The following is a 25448-nucleotide window of genomic DNA, read 5'->3' on the forward strand; positions in this document are numbered from 1 at the left end:
CACAACAAACTGTGGAAGATTCTTAAAGAGATAGGAATACCAGACTACCTTACCAGCCATCTGAGAAACCTGTATGCAGGTAGAGAAGCAACAGTTAAAACCAGATATGGAACAACAGACTGGTTCAAAATTGGGAAAGCAGTACATCAAAGGTGCAAACTGTCATCCTTGCTTATTTAACCTAAAGGCAGAATACATCATGTGAAATGTTGGGTTGGATGAGACAGCTAGAATCAAGATTGCTGGAAGAAGTATCAACAACCTCAGACATGCAGATGATACCACTTCAAGCTGGTTTTAGAAAAGGCAGAGGAACTAGAGATCAAATTGCCAACATCTGCTAGATCATCGAAAAAGCAAGAGAGTTCCAGAAAAACATCTATTTCTGGTTTATTGACTACACTAAAGCCTTTGACTGTGTGGATCACAATAAACTGTGGAAAATTCTGAAAGAGATGGGAATACCAGACCACCTGACCTGCCTCTTGAGAAACCTGTATGCAGGTCAGGAAGCAACAGTTAGAACTGGAATGGAACAACACATAGTTCCAAATAGGAAAAGGAGTATGTCAAGGCTGTATACTGTCACCCTGTTTATTTAACTTATATGCAGAGTATATCATGAGAAACGCTGGGCTGGAAGAAGCACAAGCTGGAATCAAGATTGCCGGGAGAAATATCAATAATCTCAGATATGCAGATGACACCACCCTAATGGCAGAAAGTGAAGAAGAACTAAAGAACCTCTTGATGAAAGTGAAAGAGGAGAGTGAAAAAGTTGGCTTAAAGCTCAACATTCAGAAAACTAAGATCATGGCATCCGGTCCCATCACCTCATTGCAAATAGATGTGGAAACAGTGCCAGACTTTATTTTTTGGGGCTCCAAAATCACTGCAGATGGTGATTGCAGCCATGAAATTAAAAGACACTTACTCCTTGGAAGGAAAGTTATGACCAACCTAGACAGCATATTAAAAAGCAGAGACATTACTATGTCAACAAAGGTCTGTCTAGTCAAGGCTATGGTTTTTCCAGTGGTCATGTATGGATGTGAGAGTTGGACTGTGAAGGAAGCTGAACTTCGAAGAATTGATGCTTCTGAACTATGGTGTTGGAGAAGCTCTTGAGAGTCCCTTGAACTGTAAGGAGATCAAGCTAGTCCATCCTAAAGGAGATCAGTCCTGGGTGTTCATTAGAAGGACTGATGTTGAAGCTGAAACTCCAATACTTTGGCCACCTGATGCGAAGAGCTGACTCATTTGAAAAGACCCTGATGCTGGGAAAGATTGAGGGCAGGAGGAGAAGGGGATGATAGAGGATGAGATGGTTGGATGGCATCACCTACTCAATGGACATGGGTTTGGGTGGACTCTGGGAGCTGGTGATGGACAGGGAGGCCTGGAGTGCTGTGGTTCATGGGGTCGCAAAGAGTTGGACACGACTGAGTGACTGAACTGAACTGAACTGAACTGAACCACTTTAATGGCAGAAAGTGAAGAGGAACTAAACAGCCTGTTGATGAATGTTTAAGAGGAAAGGGAAAAAGCTGGCTTGAAACTCATTATTCAAAAAACGAAGATCATGGCATCTGGTCCCATTACTTCATGGCAAGTAGAAGGGGAAAAGTGGAAACAGTGACAAACTTTATTTTCCTGGGCTCTGAAATCACTGTGGATGGTGACTGCAGCCACAAAATTAAAAGATGCTTGCTCCTTGGAAGAACAGCTATAATAATCCTGGACAGTATTGAAAAGCAGAGATGTCACTTTGCCAACCAAAGTCCATATAGTCAAAGCTATGGTTTTTCCAGTTGTCAAGTATGGATGTAAGTGCTGGACCATAAAGAAGGCTGAGAGCTGAAAAATTGATGCTTTTGAACTGTGGTATTGGAAAAGACTCTTGAGAGTCCCTTGGACTGCAAGGAGATCAAGCCAGTCAATCCAAAAGGAAATCAACCCTGAATATTCATTGGAAGGATGGATACTGAAGCTGAAACTCCAATACTTTGGCTACCTGATGTGAAGAGCTAACTCATTGCAAAAGACTCTGATGCTGGGAAGGATTGAAGGCAAGAGGATAAGGGGGTGACAGAGGATGAGATGGTTGAATGGCATCACCGACTCAATGGACATGGGTTTGGGTAAACTCTGGGAGTTAGTGATGGACAGGGAGGCTTGGAGTGCTGCAGTTCATGGGACTGCAAACAGTTGGATATGACTTAGCTACTGAACAACAACAGAAGTAATATTGGAAATGTCAGTGCCCCGATCCCTAAGAATAAAGACAGTACTGACTGAAAGTTACCAAGAACCAAGCATGGGTCACAAACATTTTTTCATGTAGTCACATCTTCACAACAAATCTGTGTAGCAGTAATTCCTAGACCTAGTTGAAGGACAAGGACTTTAAAGCTTGGAAGCCAAGTGACTTCATCAAGGCCCCATAGTTGTATGAGGTAGGGCATGAATAAAAATGTGGATCATGTGGATACTCTGTCTACACTCAAACATTCTACCTTGGCTGCTTCCTGAATGATTTCCTGGGGCCCTTTACACCCTGCAAGGTCTCTCCAGACTCTCAACCAATATTCCACCTTGGAGACAAAAGTATATAATGGTTGGTGATCAATTCCACATGGATACAAAGCTTAGCACTGTTTTATAAGCATTCTCTCTGTAATGTGTACAAGAGCATGCTCAAAAGTAGTGCAGAAACCAACAGAAGAGAACAAAATCCCGATAATGTCATGATATGTTTAGTCTTTGCTCAGATAGGTTTGCAATACATTACTGGCAGAGCTAAGAATCATCTAACATTATTCCTTTATTTATAGAGTTCTTTTATGACTTCCCTGGTGACTCAGATGGTAAAACATCTGCCTACAATGTGGGAGACCTAAGTTCAATCCCTGGGTCAGGAAGATCTCCTAGAGAAGGAAATGGCAACCCAATCCAATATTCTTGCCTGGAAAATCCCATGGACAGAGGAGCCTGGTAGGCTACAGTCCATGGGGTTGCTAAGAGCCAGACATGACGGTGTGACTTCACTTTCACTTCACTTTTATGTACACAAGCACACAACTTTTTTTCTTATCAAGAAGCATTAAAAGCAATGCAGGGCATGTTTCTTGATCCTGTCATCCAAGGACATAAAGAACTTTACAGACATTTCCATTATTTCTGCTAATTTCATCTGGCCCATTGCAGGGGTGGGGACAATGAGACTTAAAACTTGGGAATCTAAACTCATGCATTTTCTACTATAATCACAGTCTTAAATCTAACAACCAGAGGGAATCTCAAAATACAGGGATGATACATGCTGAAAATTAATTTCCATTTTTCCTAAAAGGGATATTTTTTTTTTTAATTTAATTGTGGTAAAATACACATAACATATCCTGCTTATTTAACTTATATGCAGAGTACATCATGAGAAACGCTGGGCTGGAAGAAGCACAAGCTGGAATCAAGATTGCCGGGAGAAATATCAATAACCTCAGATATGCAGATGACACCACCCTTATGGCAGAAAGTGAAGATGAACTAAAAAGCCTCTTGATGAAAGTGAAAGAGGAGAGTGAAAAAGTTGGCTTAAAGTTCAACATTCAGAAAACTAAGATCATGGCATCTGGTCCCATCTCTTCATGGGAAATAGATGGGGAGACAGTGGAAACAGTGGCAGACTTTATTTTTTTGGGCTCCAAAATCACTGCAGATGGTAATTGCAGCCATGAAATTAAAAGACGCTTACTCCTTGGAAGGAAAGTTATGACCAAACTAGACAGCATATTAAAAAGCAGAGACATTACTTTGCTAACAAAGGGCCATCTGGTCAAGGCCATGGTTTTTCCAGTGGTCATGTATTGATGTGAGAGTTGGGACTGTGAGGAAAGCTGAGCACCGAAAAATTGATGCTTTTGAACTATGGTGTTGGAGAAGCTCTTGAGAGTCTCTTGGACTGCAAGGAGATCCAACCAGTCCATCCTAAAGGAGATCAGTCCTGGGTGTTCTTTGGAAGGACTGATGCTGAAACTGAAACTCCAATACTTTGGCCAGCTCATGCGAAGAGTTGATTCATTTGAAAAGACCCTGATGCTGGGAGGGATTGGGGGCAGGAGGAGAAGGGGACGACAGAGGATGAGATGGCTGGATGGCATCACCGACTCGATGGGCATGAGTTTGAGTAAACTCCGGGAGTTGGGAGGCCTGGTGTGTTGCGATTCATGGGGTTGCAAAGAGTAGGACACGACTGAGCGACCGAACTGAACACGTAACATAAAATTTTCTACCTTAACCACTTTTAAGTGTAGTTTCAATATTTGGAGAAAGGCATAGCAACCCACTCCAGTATTCTGGCTTGGGAAATTCCATGGACAGAGGAACCAGGTGGGCTACAGTCCACAGGGTCACAAAGAGGTATTAAATACATCTACACTGTTATATAGTGATCACCACTATTCAGCCAGAGAATTCCTTTCATCTTGCAAAATTGACACTCTGTACCCATTAACAACAATTCCCCGCTTTTTAATCCTGGCAACCACAATTCTACTTCCTGTCTTCATGAATTATCTAATTACCTCATATCAGCAGAATAATATAGTATTTGTCATTTGTGACTGGGGCTTATTTAACCTAGCATAATGTCCTCAAACTTCATCTATGTTGTGGTGTGTATCAGAACCTCCTTCCTTTATATGACTGAATAACATTCCATTGTATGTATATGCACCACATTTTATTTATCCAGTCATCTGTCTGTGGACCCTTGGGTGCCTCTACCTTTCTCTATTGTGAATAATGCTGCTATGAATATGCATGTACAGATACCTCTTCAAAACCCTGCTTCAATTCTTTTTGGTTTACACCCTACAGCAGAACTGCTGGATCATATGACAGTTCTATGTAAGATATACAAACACAATGAAATACTACTCAGTCATAAAAAAGAATGAAATAATGCCATTTTCAACAACATTGATGGATTTAGAGACTATTGTAAGTGGATTAAGTGGAAAAGGCAAAGACAAATACTGTATGATGTCACTTATCTATGGAATCTAAAATACAATACAAATGAACTTATCTATGAGACAGAAACAGACTCAGAAATAGGGAATAGATTTGTTGTTGTCATGGGGGTAGAAAAGTGGGGACAGATGGATTGAGAGTTTGAGATTAGCATATTGAAACTATTATATATAGAATGGAAAAACAGTAAGGTCCTACTGCAAAGCACAGGGAAGTATATTCAATATCTTGTAATAAACCATAATGAAAAAGAATGTGTATGTGTGTATATATTACATATATTATCTATAATAGATATCACACATATATAATAATCTTACATATTATATTACAGCAGAATCATTTTACTGTACACCAGAATCACTTTGCTGGACACTAAAACAACACTGTAAATCAACTACACTTCAATATAATGTTTGTTTTTTTTTAAAAAAAAAAAAACCTAATACTGGCTGAGAACATCTGTTGAAAACACCTGCTACCTGTTTACAATAGCCAGGACCTGGAAGCAACCTAGATGTCCATCAGCAGACGAATGGATAAGAAAGCTGTGGTGCATATACATAATGAAATATTACTCAGCTATTAAAAAGGATGCATTTGAATCAGTTCTCATGAGGTGAATGAAACTGGAGCCTATTATACAGAGTGAAGTAAGTCAGAAAGAAAAATACCAATACAGTATATTAGTGCATATATATGGAATTTAGAAAGATGGTGATGATGATCCTATATGTGAGACAGCAAAAGAGACACAGATGTAAAGAACAAAACTTTTGGACTCTGTGGGAGAAGGCGAGGGTGGGATGATTTGAGAGAATAGCATTGAAACATGTATGTTATCATATGTGAAATAGATCACCAGTCCAGGTTCAATGCATGAGACAGGGTGCTCAGGGCTTGCGCACTGGGATGACCCTGAGAGATGGGATGGGGAGGGAAGAGGGAGGGGGGTTTAGGATGGGGAACACATGTACACCCATGGCTGATTCACGTGAATGTATGGCAGGAAGCACCACAATATTGTAAGGCAATTAGCCTTCAATTAAAATTTAAAAAAAGAAAACACCTGCTACTAAAAAAATAGGGTCTGTTGGGGAATAAAAGATCAACACTTCTATGTAATTTGAAAAAACCAATCAAATCAAAAGTAGTTAAACCTAGGTGCTATATAAAAAGAATATGTGAAAACGTTCTGATGTGCATACCTGAGGTACAGTCGACATGTTCATCCTTAATTCTTCAAGATTCAATGCTGTTGTCGAGATCTCATTAATGCGAATTTTACCTGCAGGCTTTGAAAATCTAAAAAGGGCAGCAATGAGGGAACTTTTTCCAGCTCCTGTTCTTCCGACAATGCCAACCTATAAAGAGATACAGGAGGAATTAAGAATTAACAACACACAATAAAGAAAGCTGAGCACTGAATAATTGATGCTTTTGAATTGTGGTGTTGGAGAAGACTCTTGAGAGTCTCTTGGACTTGCCACACATTCCTGAGTGTTCACTGGAAGGACTGATGTTGAAGCTGAAACTCCAATACTTTGGCCACCTGATGTGAAGAACTGACTCATTTGAAAAGACCCTGATGCTGGGAAAGATTGAAGGCAGGAGAAGGGGACGACAGATGATGAAATTTTTGGATGGCATCACTGACTCAATGGACATGTGTTTGAGTAAAGTCTGGGAGTTGGTGATGGACAGGGAGGCCTGGCGTGCTGCAGTCCATGGGGTTGCAAAGAGTCGGACACGACTGAGCAACTGAACTAAACTGAACTGAATGAACCTGGGAGAAACCCTGACTGTTGAATTGTAAAAGTTCTATGTAGAAGGTAGTCTAAATGTTTCTCAACCATAGAGTTATTGTAAATTGGGGCCAGATAATCCATTATTGGAGGGGGTGATTTAGGGGCCTGTCCTGTATATTGTAGGATGATCAGCAGTATCTCTGGACTTTACACACTGGGTACCAGAAACATCCCCCACATTGTGGCAACCAGAACTGTCAGATATTGACAAATGCCCTTAGTTGAGATCAAATGATTTCATTGTTAAAAATAACAGAATCAATCTACAGGCAGTGAGAAGTCAGTAGTATCCTAATTGGTCCATAAAAATTAAATCTGCTGCTGCTGCTAAGTCACTTCAGTCGTGTCCAACTCTGTGCGACCCCATAGACGGCAGCCCACCAGGCTCCCCTGTCCCTGGGATTCTCCAGGCAAGAATACTAGAGTGGGTTGCCATTTCCTGCTCCAGCGCGTGAAAGTGAAGTCGCTCAGTCCTGTCTGACTCTTAGCGACCCCATGGACTGCAGCCTACCAGGCTCCTCTGTCCATGGGATTTTCCAGGCAAGATTACTGGAGTGGGGTGCCATTGCCTTCTCCGAAAAATTAAGTCTAAATTAGTTTATTCCTAGGGTTTGGGTATTTTGACCTTGAGAATTATGTAGATAATTTTACAGAGATGTGAACAAGTCAAGTCAGAATTGTTATATACAAACAACTATTCATTTTCTGAAGGGTCTATTATTTAAGAGGAATCATTCTTTGGTAGAGAAACTACATCAATTCCTGATTTTAAATATCTTAATGACATTCTGTCTTGGAAAGAAACATTTTAAAATTGTAAAATGCAGGTCTCAGTGTCATAAAAGGCAGTAGCCAGTAGATAAAACTAACATAATGAGATTTAACAACAACAGAAACAACATTTGCTATTTATAGGGATCTATCATCTCAGCATTTCAAAAGGCATTTTACAAACCAATTTAAATTTACATTTGCACCTAGGAAACACACATGTCAAGTATCAGTCTATTTACTAAAGCCAAAGCAGAGGGAAATTAACTGCACTAACACTATGATAGAAAAATCAATATAATGCAGGTAAAATGCTGGTGAGAAATGAAACTGTACTGTAAAAATTAGCTTTTACATGTCTGCATTCAAACATGTATGCAGAAACTGGATTTTTTTTCCACTTTCTTATTTTTTAAATTATTAAATGATAACATATTTACAGGAGATTTGGGAAACACAGAACAAAGTTACATATAGTTCCACACTTTTATTTTTTTAAACCACTGAGTTTGCCCCACTGATCATTCCTAACAGAAATATCCCAGGAGATGATTTCATCTCTGTTTAGCAATCTGGAATTGGTGAGGGGTGCGAGACATGCTTTCAATCATTTGTAAATTAATTCAGTAAATTTTTTTTCCTTTATTTTCATTAGTTGGAGGCTAATTACTTCAAAACATTGCAGTGGGTTTTGTCATACATTGACATGAATCAGCCATGGAGTTACATGTGTTCGCCATCCCGATCCCCCCTCCCACCTCCCTCTCCACCCGATTCCTCTGGGTCTTCCCAGTGCACCAGGCCTGAGCACTTGTCTCATGCATCCAACCTGGGCTGGTGATCTGTTTCCCTATAGATAATATACATGCTGTTCTCTTGAAACATCCCACCCTCACCTTCTCCCATAGAGTACAAAAGTCTGTTCTGTACATCTGTGTCTCTTTTTCTGTTTTGCATATAGGGTTATCATTACCATCTTTCTAAATTCCATATATATGTGTTAGTATGCTGTAATGTTCTTTATCTTTCTGGCTTACTTTACTCTGTATAATGGGCTCCAGTTTCATCCATCTCATTACAACTGATTCAAATGAATTCTTTTTAACGGCTGAGTAATATTCCATGGTGTATATGTACCACAGCTTCCTTAGCCATTCATCTGCTGATGGGCATCTAGGTTGCTTCCATGTCCTGGCTATTATAAACAGTGCTGTGATGAACATTGGGATACACATGTCTCTTTCAGATCTGGTTTCCTCAGTGTGTATGCCCAGAAGTGGTATTGCTGGGTCATATGACAGTTCTATTTCCAGTTTTTTAAGAAATCTCCACACTGTTCTCCATAGAGGCTGTACTAGTTTGCATTCCCACCAACAGTGTAAGAGGGTTCCCTTTTCTCCACACCCTCTCCAGCATTTATTGCTTGTAGACTTTTGGATAGCAGCCATCCTGACTGGCGTGTAATGGTACCTCATTGTGGTTTTGATTTACATTTCTCTAATAATGAGTGATGTTGAGCATCTTTTCATGTGTTTGTTAGCCATCTGTATGTCTTCTTTGGAGAAATGTCTGTTTAGTTCTTTGGCCCATTTTTTGATTGGGTCATTTATTTTTCTGGAATTGAGCTGCAGGAGTTGCTTGTATATTTTTGAGATTAATCCTTTGTCTGTTGCTTCATTTGCTATTATTTTCTCCCAATCTAATTCAGTAAATTTTTAAAACTCAAGGCTTTAAATAGAAGAATTAGACCTTTCTGAGGACAGATTATATACTTGGAACCTCACATATTTTTCATTTGAAATCCTCCAAAGTTTCAAAGCTTATTCTGTGAAATCAGTAATGGGATTTCTAAAAAGAACTTAAAATTTATAGAGATTAAAATGAGAAAAATGGCTTTGCTGATTTATCTTTGTAGCCATTTCACACCTTACTGTAAATTCTAATTTGTATAATTTAGATGGGCTACTCTCTGCACAAGGCAGGTTTAGAGCCAAATATGTGGTTCATATGTTCTATGTACAGGTAGACCTTGAAGCTATTTCAGACTTGGTTCCAGACCACTGCAATAAAGTGAGTATCGCAAAAATAAAGTGTCATACAATATTTTTGTTTCTCTGTGCATCTTAAAGTTATGTTTGCTATATTGTAGTTTACTAACTGCATTTATCTAAAAAACAATACACATACCTCAACTTTCAAATACTTGATTGCTAAAAATTGCTAACCACCAGAACATTCAGCAGACTGTGATAACATTAAAGTTCACTGATCACCATAAGAAATAATAATAATGAGAAAGTTTGAAATATTGTGAAAAATATCAAAATATGACAAAGAGACACAAAGTGAGCAAATTCTGTAGGAAAAATGATGCCAATTAACTGGCTTGAGGCAGAATTGGCAAAAATGTTCAATTTGTAAAAACCGCAGTATCATATCAATGAGAAAAAAAAAACAGATATGCTTGTATTTCTGGGTGTTCTCATATGTAAACTGACATATCTTAGGACACAGGTGAGAATTGTGTCTGTGAGAATGTGTGCATATTCCCATGCTACCAACTTCACTGAAACTGACCCATCTGTGCAAACTGGAACTATTATAGAAGTTGTGAAAGGGCCGAGATATGCAGGAGCACCAGGAGCTGCTCGTGACCATGGGACTGTGAGCTCCAAATTCCAGTGAAGAGAGTAAGAAAAAGGCAATTCAAAGAAAACCTGGCTCTGGCTATTCTACCAGTCAGTCATCAAAACTATAGTCTGAAAGTCTTTCATAGTCACCAGTGGGTTTTACCAATTGCTTGTGGAGAGGATCCCAGTGTCAGTACGTTTACATTCCTAACACCAAAGACACCTGAAGAAGATCTTATACTAGCTTTGTCCCAACTGACTTTCTGTTTTTCCAAGAGGCTGGAGTTTGTCTCTGACTGAGATAGGCTGGGACCTGGGACCCTTCCTGCAGTCTCTGCACCTGGACAAACATCTTGAGCAACAAAATACAAATAAACCATACGGGACTAAAAATAACTGTAGGCCTGTGCAGTTGGGGCAAGCTGCAGACAAAAAGATACAAAAAGACCAAAAAAACCCAACTGCTACTTCTGAAGAACTGGGAGCAAAAACAGGGTACTGTGCATGCCTCCTGCCCACAATACCACCAAAGGGGTGGGCAAACCACCTAAGCCAGCTCTCCTGCCCCTGGACCTACCCCAACCCTCTCCCCATATAAGGAACTAGCTCACCCCACTGCCAGGGAATGCCTAGGGAACCTATTACTTGTTTTCACTCCCTCCTGCTGCAGTAGGACCCCAGTAAAGCCTTGTCTGAATGTCTTGTCTGGCCTGTTATTAATTTCGGTAACATGAAGAGGTCTCCAACTTGTTAGACATTTGCACCTGGATCTCTCTTCATACACAGACTCAACATGATCAACACACAACGTTCCACACAAAACAACTGCTCCCTCTGATTTCCCCACTTTACTGTCATTACTTCTTTTCCAGGCTCTACTGTTCACCTTACTTCCAGCTTTCCCTGAGTCCCACATGCTGCCAAGCCCTGAAGATTCTACTCTTGCAGTGTTCTATGGCTCAATCTCTCATTTTAAGGTCTACAGTCACCACCTGAGTGTCAGGCTGCATTACCTTTTAAAAAACAAAATAAAACAACATTTTTCTTAATCACTATCAGTACAAATGATTTTGAAAAGCAAATAACTACTAGTCATTACCCCAGCATTCTGATAAAACCATTTTTTAAGGTGTTGATACATTTTCTTTGCAGATTTCAGTGTGTACTTCTTCTTCCCTTTATTTCTGTGTATTTGTTTTTAAAGATATAAATTCATATATTTAAACAAAATGGGATTAATATGAACATGCTGCTGTAATCTGTTTTCATTTAGCATTTCAAAAATATATTTTAATTGCTCAGTCATGTCCAACTCTTTGCGACTGTCACTGTTTGTCACTGTTTCCATTGTCTCCCCATCTATAAGCCATGAAGTGATCGGACTGGATGCTATGATCTTCATTTTCTGAATGTTGGGTTTTAAGCCAGCTTTTTCACTCTCCTCTTTCATTTTCATCAAGAGGCTCTTTAGTTCCTCTTTGCTTTCTTCCATAAGGGTGGTGTCATCTGCATATCTAAGGTTGTTGATATTTCTCCCCCGGCAATCTTGATTCCAGCTCGTGATTCATCCAGCCTGCATTTCGCATGATGTACTCTGCATGTAAGTTAAATAAGCAGAATGACAATATACAGCCTTGACATACTGCTTACCAATTTTGAACCAGTCTGCTGTTCCATGTCTGGTTCTTACTGTTGCTTCTCTACATGCATCACGTTTCTCAGAAGACAGGTAAGGTGGTCTAGTAGTATTCCCCTCTTATTAAGAATACTCCACAGTTTGTTGTAATCCACACATTCAAAAGCTTTAGTGTAGTCAATGAAGCAGAAGTAGATTTTTTTTTTTGGAATTCCCTTGCTTTTTCTATGACCAAAGGATGTTGGCAATTGGATTTCTGGTTTCTTTTCCCTTTCTAATTCCAGTTTGTACATCTAGAAGTGCTTGGTTCACACATATGATAAAGCCTAGCTTGAAAGATCCAGAACATTACCTTGTTAGCATGTGAAATGACTGCAATTGTGTGGTAGTTTGAATATTCTTTGGCATTGTCCTTCTTTGGGATTGGAATGAAAACTGACCTTTTCCAGTCCTGTGGCCACTGCAGAGTTTTCCAAATTTGCTGGCATATTGAGTGCTTTTGAACTATGGTGTTGGAGAAGACTCTTAAGAGTCCCTTGGACTGCAAGGAGATCCAACCAGTCCATCCTAAAGGAGATCAGTCCTGGGTGTTCATTGGAAGGACTGATGATAAAGCTGAAACTCCAATACTTTGGCCACCTCATGTGAAGAGTTGACTCATTGGAAAAGACCCTGATGCTGGGAGGGATTGGGGGCAGGAGGAGAGGGGACGACAGAGGATGAGATGGCTGGATGGCATCACCAACTCGATGGGCATGAGTTTGAGTAAACTGGGAGCTGGTGATGGACAGGGAGGCCTGGCATGCTGCGATTCATGGGGTTGCAAAGAGTAGGACACGACTGAGTGACTGAACTGAACTGGAGTGCAGCACTTTAACAGCATCATCTTTTAGGATTTGAAATAGCTCAACTGGAATTCCATCATTTCAACTAGCTTTGTTTGTAATGATGCTTCCTAAGGCCCACTTAACACTCTAGGATGTCTGGCCCTAGGTGAGTGACCACATCATCCGGTTATCCGGGTCATTAAAACTTTTTTGTATAGTACTTCTGTGTATTCTCGCCACCTCTTCATCTGCTTCTGTCAGGTCCATATTGTTTCTATACTTTATTTTGCCCATTTTTACATGAAATATTCCCTTGGTATCTATAATTTTCTTGAAGAAATCTCTAGTCTTTCCTATTCTATTGTTTTCCTCTATTTTTTTTTTTTTTGGAGTGTTCACTTAAGAAGGCTTTCTTATCTCTCCTTGCTATTCATTAGAACTCTGCATTCAGATGAGTATACCTTTCCTTTTCTCCTTTGCCTTTCACTTCTCTTCTTTTCTCAGCTATTTGTAAGGACTCTTCAGACAACCATTTTGTCTTTTTGCATTTATTTTCCTTGGGGATGGTTTTGATAGTTGCCTCCTGTACAATGTTATGAACCTCTGTCCATAGATCTTCAGGTACTCTGTCTGTCAGATCTAATCCCTTGAGACTATTTGTCACTTCAACTGTATAATCGTTAAGGGATTTGATTTAGGTCATACCTGAATGGCCTAGGGGTTTTCCCTAGGTTTTTCAATTTAAGTCTGAATTTTGCAAAGAGAAGTTCGTGATCTGAGCCACAGTCAGCTCCCAGTCTTATTTTTGCTGACAGTATAGAGCTTCTCCATCTTCAGTTTTAAAGAATATGATCAATCTGATTTCGGAATTGACCATCTGGTAATGTCCATGTGTAAAGTCATCTCTTGTGTTACTGGGAGAGGGTGTTTGCTATGACCAGTGTGTTCTCTTAGCAAAAATCTGTTAGCCTTTTCCCTGCTTCATTTTGTACTCCAAGGCCAAACTTGCCTGTTACTCCAGGTATCTCTTGACTTCATAGTTTTGCATTTCAGTCCCTGATGATGAAAAGGATATCTTTTTTGGGTGTTTGTTCTAGAAGGTCATATAAGTCTTCGTAGAACTGTTCAAGTTCAGCTTCTTTGGCATTAGTGGTTGGGCATAGGCTTATATTACTGTGATATTGAATGGTTTGCTTTGGAAATGAACAGAGGTCATTCTGCCATTTTTGAGACTGTACTCAAGTATTGCATTTTGGACTCTTTTGTTGGCTATGATGACTACTCCATTTCCTGAAAGGTATTCTTGCCCACAGCAGTAGATGTAATAATGGTCATCTGAATTAAATTCGCCCATTGCTGTTCATTTTAGTTCACTAATTTCTAAAATGTAATGATCACTCTTGGCATCTCCTTTTTGACCACTTCCAATTTACCTTGATTCCAGGTTCCTATGCAATAGTACTATTTACAGCATTGGACTTTACTTTCACTGCCAGACACATCCACAACTAAGCAAATGTAAAAAGGACAAATGATAGGAAACTAATATCTTTGTATATTATAGCAAAGTCTAATAAGTGTCTGTAAAAATGTATTATCCAAGTAATAGCTCTGAGCAAGAAAAAAAGTAACAAACCAAAATTAATCTACCTCTAGAGTTGGAAAATGCTTCGAGGCCATGGCCCAGAACTCACTCAAATTATCAAATCAGTCACAAAATCATTTAAGCATCATTTAAAATCATTTAAAACTCAACCCTTGTTCAGTCTAGTCAGGAAACCTAGAATACTATTTTCCTTATCTTGGATTATTTTACTTGCTATTTCTTTCATGAATTATAATCTAGCATTGTACATATTATACTTTCCTGTTGACTCTAACTTCCATGTATCAGGACAGCAAAAGAAATGAGGGAAAGAGAATAAAGTCCTAATTTTGGTGAGTGGACTCATTCCCACATACCCCCTTCTCCCCCAACCCCTAGCAGACGCCTCTCAGTCAAATCCAACACCAAAGAGGAGTCCTGGGGTGACAGGACCTAGGACAGGTAAGCAGGAAAGGGAACCTGGGATGTACACAAATGGAGTAAAATCACTTCATGAACACACTGTCCGGTTATCATCTCCAAACAGAAATGAAGCTAACAGTGATACAGAGAGTTGACCAAGATACAGATCAAAAGTCAAGTTACTGCAGTTATTAATTCAGCCTCCACACCCAGTCTTGTCTCACACATTTTGGAATCACAGCTAATCCTATGATTTGGGAATCTTAAAAGAATACAGATCTGTTATGTTCTTAAATTGTACTATAGTTTCTTAGATAATTCATATTTTTGTCTTTGGGGGAAATTTAAGGTGAGTGTAAATTAACAGAATTATGTTTAAAACTGGAAATCAGATGGACACATTGTCTCCAAGTAAGCAAACATCATTTACAGAGCTTTCAAGGACAGGATTTCATTAAAAGTGCAGTTAATGTTTCCCTGACATAGGGAACCTCACCTTCCTTCTGACCTACAATGAAACTGGAAATAAATAATTAGAAGTGAGCTTTGCCATTTAACTAACTGAAGCTGTTCCCTGGGTATCATTTGAGCATTAAGTTGAATATTCTTTCATGTTACAAGGATATGACTCATTATATCATGGTTATAGTTCACTAGATGGGTCTGTGGTGGTAAGAATTTTAAAAGTGATTCTGAAAGAATTTAACATGTCTATGCAGTCAGTTGTTTATAGAGTTACTGTGTGTGTGTGTTTTGGTTACTGGTTGCTCACCTGTGTGTCAATCACTTGCCTTCCTAGTCAGTAGTCCCTCAGCACCCTCTCTGTGTCCTGCAGAATGTCAATTTCTAGGGAAGATGAAAAGAAGATGCTTCCTGAGATGCTTCTTAAGAAGCCTCAGAGTCCTGTGAGATACAGACCCAAAATTGCAAAGCATGTCCCAGATGCCGTCTTTTATTTGTGGTAAAACGCATGTAACCTAAAACTTATCAACTTAACAATTTTAAGTGGACACTTCAGTGTTAAATACATTCACACTGTTGTGTAACCAAGTTCCAGAGCATTTTTTGCCTCATAAAACTGAAACTCTGTTCCCATTAAACAGCACTTCCTAACCCCCATACCCTAGTCCCTGGCAACTACCATTCTATCGTCTGCCTTTATAAATCTGACCCCTCTAGGGACCTCATATAAGTGGAATCATACAGTATCCATCCCTTTTGTTTCTGACTGATTTCATTTAGTATGATCTCCTCAAGGTTTATCTATACGTTGGAATTCTCTTTCTTTCTAAGGCTCAATAATAATATTTCACTGTATAAATATGCCATATTTATCCATCCATTAGTTCATAGATACTGGGAAGCTTCCAACTTTTGACCACTGTAAATAATGTTGCATTGAACACAGGTGTACCATAAACCCTGTCTTAAAAGAAAACATAAAACACCAAGGAAGAATTGAGAGTCTTACAGAATCAGATGCAGTAGAATTAGCTCAGAAAGTGAAGAGACACTCACCAGGCATATGGCAGAGGGAATGTGTCTCTGAGGTAGAGGGGCAGCGTGCACACTGGGAGCTGGGAGGTCGAGGTGCCTTCGGAGAATCTACATATGATTGGAGTGTGGAGGGTGTGTGTACATCATGACAAGGGGCTGGAAGGTAAGTGGGGGAAGAGCTTCCTACCACCCTGTCTGTTCTGGCTTAGACTCTTCTTTAATAGCCCCACTTAGTCCTGGTCAAGCACCCCAAGCTGAGTGTGAAAGGAACATCACCAGTAGTCATGGACACTGGCAGGTCCAGGTCACAAACCTCTCTGTCACCTCCCATGTGGATCTTCCTCTGCTCCTCTCAGTTTGCTTTCATCCACTTTGAGTGAATCCTGGGCCCTGACTCCAGCTGGAGTGCTGGTTTCTCACTCCTGATTGAGTCATGATTCTGGGCTCTTTTCTGATCACCCCAAGCTTGTCATGCAATCCCTGTGTAGAGTGGACTTGAGGTTATGCTATGGCTCCAGCAGCAGCTCTCCCAGGCCAGTAAGGATCAGATCTGTGCTTCGGAAAGATGCAGTGTGTGGGTGGGAGGGCAGGGGACAGAAATTAAATGTGAGTGAGTTGAGGACAACTCTATGGGAAGGGCCAACGGACAGAGGAGGCTACAACTGTAGGGTGCCATGGGAGAGACATAAGATTTCAGAAATACAGACAAGAAAGGATAAAAAGGAAGGAGATATTGGACAGTTAGGGACAGGGAGTCAGGATTGACTTCCCAGACTCCACATGAATAATTAGGTGACAGATACAATAGTGTCCTGGGTCAGGTTAAGTTGCAGCTCTGGAGCCCACGGCCCATCAGTCATCATGAGGGAGCTTGCAACACAGGAAAAGAAATGCTGAGATCCACATTTCATGGTTAGTTTCCAAGAAAGATTCACCTCTGATTTCACCATATAATCTGCATCCACAGAGGAACAAAGAGTTCCACTGACACACTGACAAGGAAGGCAACAACAGATTCGGAGCTAACACTTTAGCTGGATTTTGAAGAAGCAGATGACTCAAACAAACCTTTTCTCTGGATTCAATGACTGCTGTCAGGTCTTTCAATATTGGAGGACTGTCTGAAGTAGGCCTGAAGGAAACACTGTCAAACCTAATCCCTCTTGCATTGGGCCAGAGTGATGGTACTTTTCTACGATATATCCACAAAGGTTCCTTCTCAAGATATCTGTACTCAGTCACCCTTTGGACTGAAACCATCTGAAAGACACATGGCATCACATGAGTTAGGAATGGGATCTCTTATTTATGGATATTCAGAGACTGTAAGTGAGATGTTCTATATTTACATATAGTTGGTTAAGAATATCTTAGGTCTTATCATCACCAAAGGACAGAAGCAGGAGTTGAATGAGGCCTCTGATGATTTGCAAACTTGTTCATCATCTTGTAACACTTTCACTTAGGGCTACTTCCTTCAAGTGAGTGAAAGTGAAGTCCCTCAATTGTGTCAGACTCTTTGCAACCCCATGGACTGTAGCCCACCAGGCTCCTCCATCCATGGAATTTTCCAGGCAAGAGCACTGGAATGGGTTGCCATTTCCTTCTCCAAGGGATCTTCCTGACCCAGGGGTCAAACCTAGGTCTCCCTCATTGCAGGCAGACGCTTTACCATCTGAACCACCAGGGAAGCCCACTTCCTTCAACATTATATTAAAACTATAAGAATTACAGAACCAAATGCTAAGATTTTATTTATGCATATGAATAGGCATAAATAAATATTCTTGCATATGAATAAAAAAACTAGGGAGCTTTTTCAAAGAAAAGAAAACTTATGGACACCAATCAGTAATGTGTGGCTACAGAAGGGTCATATGTTATAGATAACAGAACTGGATGGTCCTCAAACCTCATTTTAATGGTTAGTCACTTTCTACCCTATTAAAAGAAAAGAAATGTAAAGATTTCATTTTAATTGTATTTCTCCTTTTAGGAGAAGGTGCAAATACTCAAAAGAAGAGATAATTTACCCACTGACTAAGGTCTCCTGGTAGTAGTAGTAATGTTAGTCGCTCAGTCATGTCTGACTCTTTGCGACTCCACGAACGAGCCTAGCCAGCCAGGCTCCTCTGTCTATGGAATTCTCCTGGCAAGAATACTGGAGTGGATTGCCATTCCCTTCTCCAGAGGATCTTCCCGACTGAGGGATCGAACCTGGGTCTCCTGCATTGCAGGAAGATTCTTTACCGTCTGAGCTACAGGAAAGATCAAACAACCATAATTCAACACCTCTGATGGCTCATTCTGAGAGAAAGCTTATCCTGCAAAAAGGGACACCAGTAAATTCAGGTGTTCAACACATACAAGAATAAATACTAAAAAGTGTGTGTTTGTGGTGGGGGTGGATACTGATTAACTAAACAAAAAAAAATTCAAAATACTGAATTCTTCTTTTAACAAGAATGAGGAATTATCTGTTAAGAAACATAAATAAATAAGCACCTAAGAAATTAGCTTGTATCCTCTCCAGGATTTCAGAACCTCCCTCCCACAGAGACATTTAATATATTTGAAGACATCTGTGATGAATATAAAACCTGCTGACATGACACATGTAAGACTGAGAAAAAGATGTATATATCTTGTTTTATATTAACTTTATTTTTTTTAATGTTAACTTTAAATAGATGGAGGATGATGTAAAAAAATAACTGTTAGCTATGATATAAAATTAACAGTTTTAACATCTTACATAAGAATTCCCTTTATACCATTTAAGGGAAGAAGTCTCAAAAAAGCTAAGAACATAAGATAAACATCACCATATTCTCAACTTCAACGCTTTGCCTGATGCACCACTGGAGCATCCCCATGAGCGTGACGGTGAGAGACAGGACCAGGCCAACCTGCCCAGCATCCAAAGCTAAATGAGGAAGAAGAAAGGAAGTAAAGTCAGTCCTGTTCTTCACCATAATCTAATCCCTGTTCCTTCTGTCACTTTACAAAGACTTCTTTATAATTATATTTAAGACATTTACATGTAATGATAATATTTCTCATATTCTTACTATCTTGTTGATTGAGACCATGATACAGTGAAAAAGTCCACTATGAATTCAGAAAGACTATCAGATGAGTCTATTAATCCCAACAGGACTGACATTCACGTGACAGTAATATATATGGATTAGAAATAGCATTATTATTCAGACTTCCATCATCATGGTTTCAAGAACCATTATGTATTTCCACTTTCTACGTCCAAGGCAGCTGCAGTTGAAATCACAAAAAACAAGAGAATGGCTTCTAGAGCCAGTGCTTTTAAATCTAAAACACAACTCTCATTGTTCCTTATTAAAGATTTTGATTCAATCTGCTACTATGAAATAGAGATGGTGAATTCACAGCACAGATGCTGACACCTGCTCATCTGGTACACATTTGGCAGTGAGGAAACTATTCTTTTCTACAGAGAATCTTTCTCACATCAGTGAATCAGGCACCTGTAACCAAGAGATTCAACTAATCCTAAATCTAAAACCTAAAACCTAAAGTGGGACAAAACCTTAAACTTGGTAAACTTGGTTCTCTCCTCCCAACTACATGACACTACCAGGAATGTTCACAGAAGGTCAGCATGCTATATTTGCCCTCTTTCCATTCAAAGATAAAGAAAAAGATAAAAAGATTTCACTGAGACACAAATGACTTCCTATGGACTACACTATGGAACCATATGCTGCAAGCACTTCAACACAATCATTAGAACCAAACAGTATACATTAGATAAGTTGGCAAGAGTTTAATTTAATACCTATAAATGGAGCTATGGTAAGCACACCACAAATGGTTATTCACATCTGTACTTACTTTCTGCCATAATCAAGGACACAAAGGCAACAACAGTGACAAAGATGGCAGAGATAACATCCAGATACACAGCGAGCCATTGGGACATCGTCAAAACCAGGAACCAAGCCTCTGGATTTGTGAACAATAATAAACACAATATATAAGCAGAAAACCCATGTTACTTGCTGCTAATGAGGGAAAGTATTTTGCTCAGTTGAGCCACAGAAAATTTTTGCACGAGGTAGGACATTAAAGTTACATACCCAGGGAATGTGAAAAATTCCAGAAAGCTAGGTTTTCACACAATATAATCTATGGGAAACAGGAATCAGTTCAGAAGCTTTATGGGAAGCATGCATTGAAGAACATAGGAAAATGGTCTTATTGGTACATAGCGTACAGTGCTAGGTGGCCTTAGCATGAGGCTCATCCTCCCAGGGCTGACTGTTTCTAGTCAAGTGCAAGAATCCAGCTCACATTCTGTGTCTAGCACTTCTGAACTTCCTACAGGGCCCTGCCCAGTGTTTAATTTTAGGAATCAGTATCTAAATAACCATCAGTTAAAGGGATTTGCATGTAGTTTTCAAAATGCCATTTTATTATCAAAATACAATATAGATTGGAAACAAGGGACAGGATTTGACGACTTTGAGGAAATTCTGAAATTCCTACCTAGAAAAAAACTTCACTGATACAATGAATAATACATATCAAGAGGATGACAAATTTGATATACAGGAAATTATTTTCCTCAGTCAACTCTGTCACCTTACTTGCTCTGAAATGAGAGTCAGCAAACTACAGCCTGGGGTCCAAGAACCGCTATCACTTGCTTTTGTAAATAAACTTTTATTGGAACACAGACATAGCCATTTGCTGATATATTATCTTTCCCCATTTTTGTGTTGCAACAGGAAAGTTGAGAAGTTGCAACAGAGACAGCATAGCACACAAAGCCTTAAATATTTACTATCAGGTTCTTTGTAAAAAAAAATAATAATTGCTGACTCCTATTCTAAAGAGACAGAAAGCCACAGGTCACAGTGATGGAAGGACAATGCCAGCCAGGCAGGGGGAAAAGCATGCGATGATGGGGAAGAGGGGCTCACAGAGGGGTGCTGAGAGGAAGGGATGGGGGAGGCAGGTGTGCAGAGGGGGATGAGGGGAGGCACAGAGAGAGGAGCTGGCCAGCCAGGCCACCTGAGAGGGAGATCAGGCCTCAGAAGGTAGCACATCCCATCCTTTGAAATCATCTCCAAAAACTTACAGACCTGAATGCAAGTCCTGGTGTGTGTCAAACAGGTTCTGAAACTTCTGTTCAGCTTTGTATGCCCGGATGGTCCAAAGTCCCCGGAGAGAAGATGCTAAGTGGGAAAATACTGGGCTCCGTGCTGGGGAAGCAGAGAGACACAAGACAGAGAAAGTCAGGGAGGCTGGATGAGAGGAAACCACTGCCTCCCGGGCTCTGTGGTCACACATCAGGCTAAATGGTACACCCAGGGCTTCCTGGTGGGCTGCCTGGGGGAGGAAGGATAACACTCCTTCTGAAGAGGATCCTCCATGTGACCCTCAAACTTCAGGTCATATTAAGCTTCACTCTAATGACCTGGAAATGAAAGATTCTCTCTGAACCCATTTTTGACCAAATTCATATCACAGATAAATTTAGATAAAGAAACACTTTAGTAGCTCATTCATCAAGGTCTTTCCCAAACATGTCTCCCTCCAAATTCTTTCCTGACAGGGGGAAATTGTTCACTATTTAAAGTATATATATATATATATATATGTGTGTGTGTGTGTGTGTGTGTGTGTGTGTGTGTGTGTGTGTGTGTGTGTGTAAAAGTATAGTTCTTTACAATAATGTGTTAGTATCAGGTATATGGCATAGTGATTCAATTATTTTTTTTTATTATGTTCCAGTTTAGGTTATTATAAGATACTGAGTAAAATTCCCTGTGCTGTACAGTATATCCTTGTTCCTTACTTATTTGATGCCTTGTAGTGTGTACTTCCCCTTCATGGATCATTGCCTTGTCATGGCAAAGGGGCTTGCATAACTTAATGAAGCTATGAGCCATGTCATGCAGGGCCACCCAAGACAGATGGATCAGAGCGGAGAGTTCTGACAAAACATGGCCCACTGGAGGAGAGAATGTCAAACCACCCCAGTGTTCTGGTCGCAAGAATGCCATGAACTGTATAAAAAGGCAAAGAGATAAGACACCAAAAGATGAGTCCCTCAGGTCAGAAGGTGTTCAATATGCTACTGGGGAAGAGTGAAGGACAATTACTAATAGCTCCAGAAAGAATGAAGTGGCTGGGGCAAAGCAGAAACTACGCTCAGTTATGGATGTGTCTGGTGATGAAAGTAAAGTCCGATGCTGTAAAGAACAATATTAAATAGGAACCTGGAATGTTAGATCCATGAATCAAGGTAAATTGGAAGTGGCCAAATAGGAGATGGTAAGAGTAAACATTAACATCTTAGGAATCAGTGAACTAAAATGGACAGAAATGGGTGAATTTAATTCAGATGACCATTATATTTACTACTGTGGGCAAGAATCCCATAGAAGAAATAGAGTAGCGCTCATACACAATAGAAGAGTCCAAAATGCAGTATTTGGGTGCAATCTCAAAAACAGCAGAATGATTTCGGTTCCTTTCCAAGACAAACCATTACAAAATCACAATAATCCAAGCCTATGCCCCAACCAACCATTGCTAAAGAAGCTGAAGTTAATCAATTCTATGAAGACCTACAAGACATCCTAGAACAAACACAAAAAAAGATGTCCTATTCATCATAGGGAATTGGAAGGCAAAGGTCAAGAGATATCTGGAGTAACAGGCAAGTCTGGCCTTGGAGTACAAAATGAAGCAGGGCAAACGCTAACAGAATGCAACCAAGAGAATGCACTAATAGCAAATATCCTCTTCCACAACACAAGAGATGACTACATATGGACATCACCAAATGATCAATACCGAAATCAGATTGATTATATTCTTTGTAACCAAAGATGGAGAAATGCTATACAATCAGCAAAAACAAGATCTGGAGCTGACTCTGGCTCAGATCATCAGCTTCTTGTAGCAAACTTCAGGCTTAAACTAGAGAAAGTGGGTAAAACCACTAGGCCATTCAGGTACAACCTAAATCAAATCCCCTATGCTTATACAGTGGGGGTGACAAATAGATTCAAGGGAATAGATCTAGTAAACAGAGTGCCTGAAGAACTATGGACAGAGATTCATAATATTGTGTAGGAAGCAGTGAACAAAAGCGTTCTGAAGGAAAAAAAAATGCAAAAAGGCAAAGCGGTTGTTTGAGGAAACTTTATAAAGAGCTGAGGAAAGAACAGAAGTGAAAAGCAAGGGAGAAAGGGAAAGGTTCACCCAACTGAGTGCAGAGTACTTCCAGAGAATAGCAAGAGAGACAAGAGCATCTTCTTCAATGAACACTGGAAAGAAATAGAGGAAAACAGCAGAAAGGGAAAAACTAGAGATCTCGTCAAGAAAATTGGCACTATCAAAGGAAGACTGCATGCAAAGATGGGCACAATAAAAGACAGAAATGGTAAAGACCTAATAGAAGCAGAAGAGGTAAAGAAGAGATGGCAAGAATATACAGAACTGTACAAAAAAAGATTTTAATGACCTGGATAACCAAGATGGCATGGTCACTCATCCAGAGTCAGACATTCTGGAGTGTGAAGTCAAGTGGGCTTTAGGAAGCACTCCTGCCAACAAACTACTGGAGGTGATGGAATTACAGCAGAGCTATTTAAAATCCCAAAGTATGATGCTATTAAAGTGCTGCAGTCAATATGCCAGCAAATTTGGAAAACCCAGCAGTGGCCACAGGACTGGAAAAGGTCAATCTTCATCCCAATTCCCAAGAAGGGCAGTACTAAAGAATGTTCAAACTACCGACAATGGCACTCATCTCCCATGCAAGCAGGGTTATGCTCAAAATCCTTCAAGTTGGCTTCAGCAGTACATGAACCAAGAAATTCCAGATGTACAAGCTAAGTTCAGAAAAGACAGAGGAACCAGAGATCAAATTGCCAATATCCGTTGTCATAGGAAAAAAAAGCAGGGAATTCCAGAAAAACATCTACATCTGTTTCACTGACTACACTAAAGCCTTTGACTGTGTGGATAATAACAAACTGTGGAGAACTCCTTAAGAGATGGGAATACCAGAACATCTTACTTGTCTCCTGAGAAACTTGTGTGGGGATCAAGAATCAACAGTTAGAAACTCCTACAGAACAACTCATTGGTTCAAAATTGAGAAAAGAGAATGACAAGGTGGTTTATTGTCGCCCTGTTTATTTATCTTATATGCAGAGTACATCACGGAAATGCCAGGCTGGATGACTTACAAGCTGGAATCAAGATTGTGGGGAGAAATACCAACAACCTCAGATATGCAGGTGATACCACTCTAGTGGCAGAAAGCAAAGAGGAACTAAAGAGCCTCTTGATGAAGATGAAAGAAGAGAGTGAAAAAGCTGACTTAAAACTCAATATTAAAAAGATTAAGATCATGGCATCCAGTCACATTATTTCATGGCAAATAGGAGGGGAAAAAATGGAAGCAGTGACAGATTTCCTCTTTTGGGGCTCTAAAATCACTGTTGATGGTGACTGGAGCCATGAAATTAGAAGACAGTTGCTTCTTGGAAGGAAAGCTATGAAAAATCTAGATATTGTATTCAAAAGCAAAGACATCACTTTGCCTACAAAGGTTCATATAGCCAAGATTATGGTTTTTCCAGTAGTCACATACAGATATGAGAGTTGGATCATAAAGGCAGAGCACCAAAGAATTGATGCTTTCAGACTCTGGTGCTAGAGGAGACTCTTGAGAGTCCCTTGGATAGCAAGGAGATCAAACCACTCAATCTAAGGGAAATCAACCCTGAATATTAATTGGAAGCACTGATGCTGAAGCTGAAGCTCCAATACTGTGGCCACCTGATGTGAAGAGCCAACTCATTGGAAAAGACCCTGATGCTGGGAAGATTGAAGGCAGAAGGAGAAGAGGGTAACAGAGGATGAGATGGTTGGATGGCATCACTGATTCAATGGACACGAACTTGGGCAAACTCCGGCAGATGGAAAGAGACAAGGAGGCCTGGTGTGCTACAGTCCATGGGGTCGCAAAGAGTTGGACATGACTTGGCAACTGAACAATAACAGGGTGCAAAAATATCCCAGTATTCCACAGGGACTGTGCCAAAGTTATCAGACTCTCCAGATCAAACATTGAAAAATATCTTGAATTGCTTCTTGAAAAAAGCCTCAGGAGATGCCCTTCTCTCCACTGCCCTATGGATGGAAAGTGACCCTTGCCCCAGGCAAAGATCT

General features: G+C 40.0%; 1 protein-coding gene across 1 annotated transcript in view; it reads right to left on the reverse strand.

The window, feature by feature from the left end:
- The window catches only part of LOC136144152 (ATP-binding cassette sub-family C member 4-like), a 160706-nt gene that overhangs the window by 33764 nt on the left and 101494 nt on the right, over window positions 1–25448 (reverse strand). Inside the window, exons 22-26 of the mRNA XM_065901810.1 lie at window positions 21338–21457; window positions 20085–20195; window positions 19037–19137; window positions 17280–17471; window positions 6243–6398 (exon numbers count right to left, since the gene is read on the reverse strand). Of these exons, the coding sequence (XP_065757882.1) occupies window positions 6243–6398; window positions 17280–17471; window positions 19037–19137; window positions 20085–20195; window positions 21338–21457 (680 nt within the window). The remainder of the gene's footprint in view (window positions 1–6242; window positions 6399–17279; window positions 17472–19036; window positions 19138–20084; window positions 20196–21337; window positions 21458–25448) is intronic.

Source organism: Muntiacus reevesi, chromosome 11 (genome assembly GCF_963930625.1).
Source record: "Muntiacus reevesi chromosome 11, mMunRee1.1, whole genome shotgun sequence".
Lineage (NCBI taxonomy): Eukaryota > Metazoa > Chordata > Mammalia > Artiodactyla > Cervidae > Muntiacus > Muntiacus reevesi.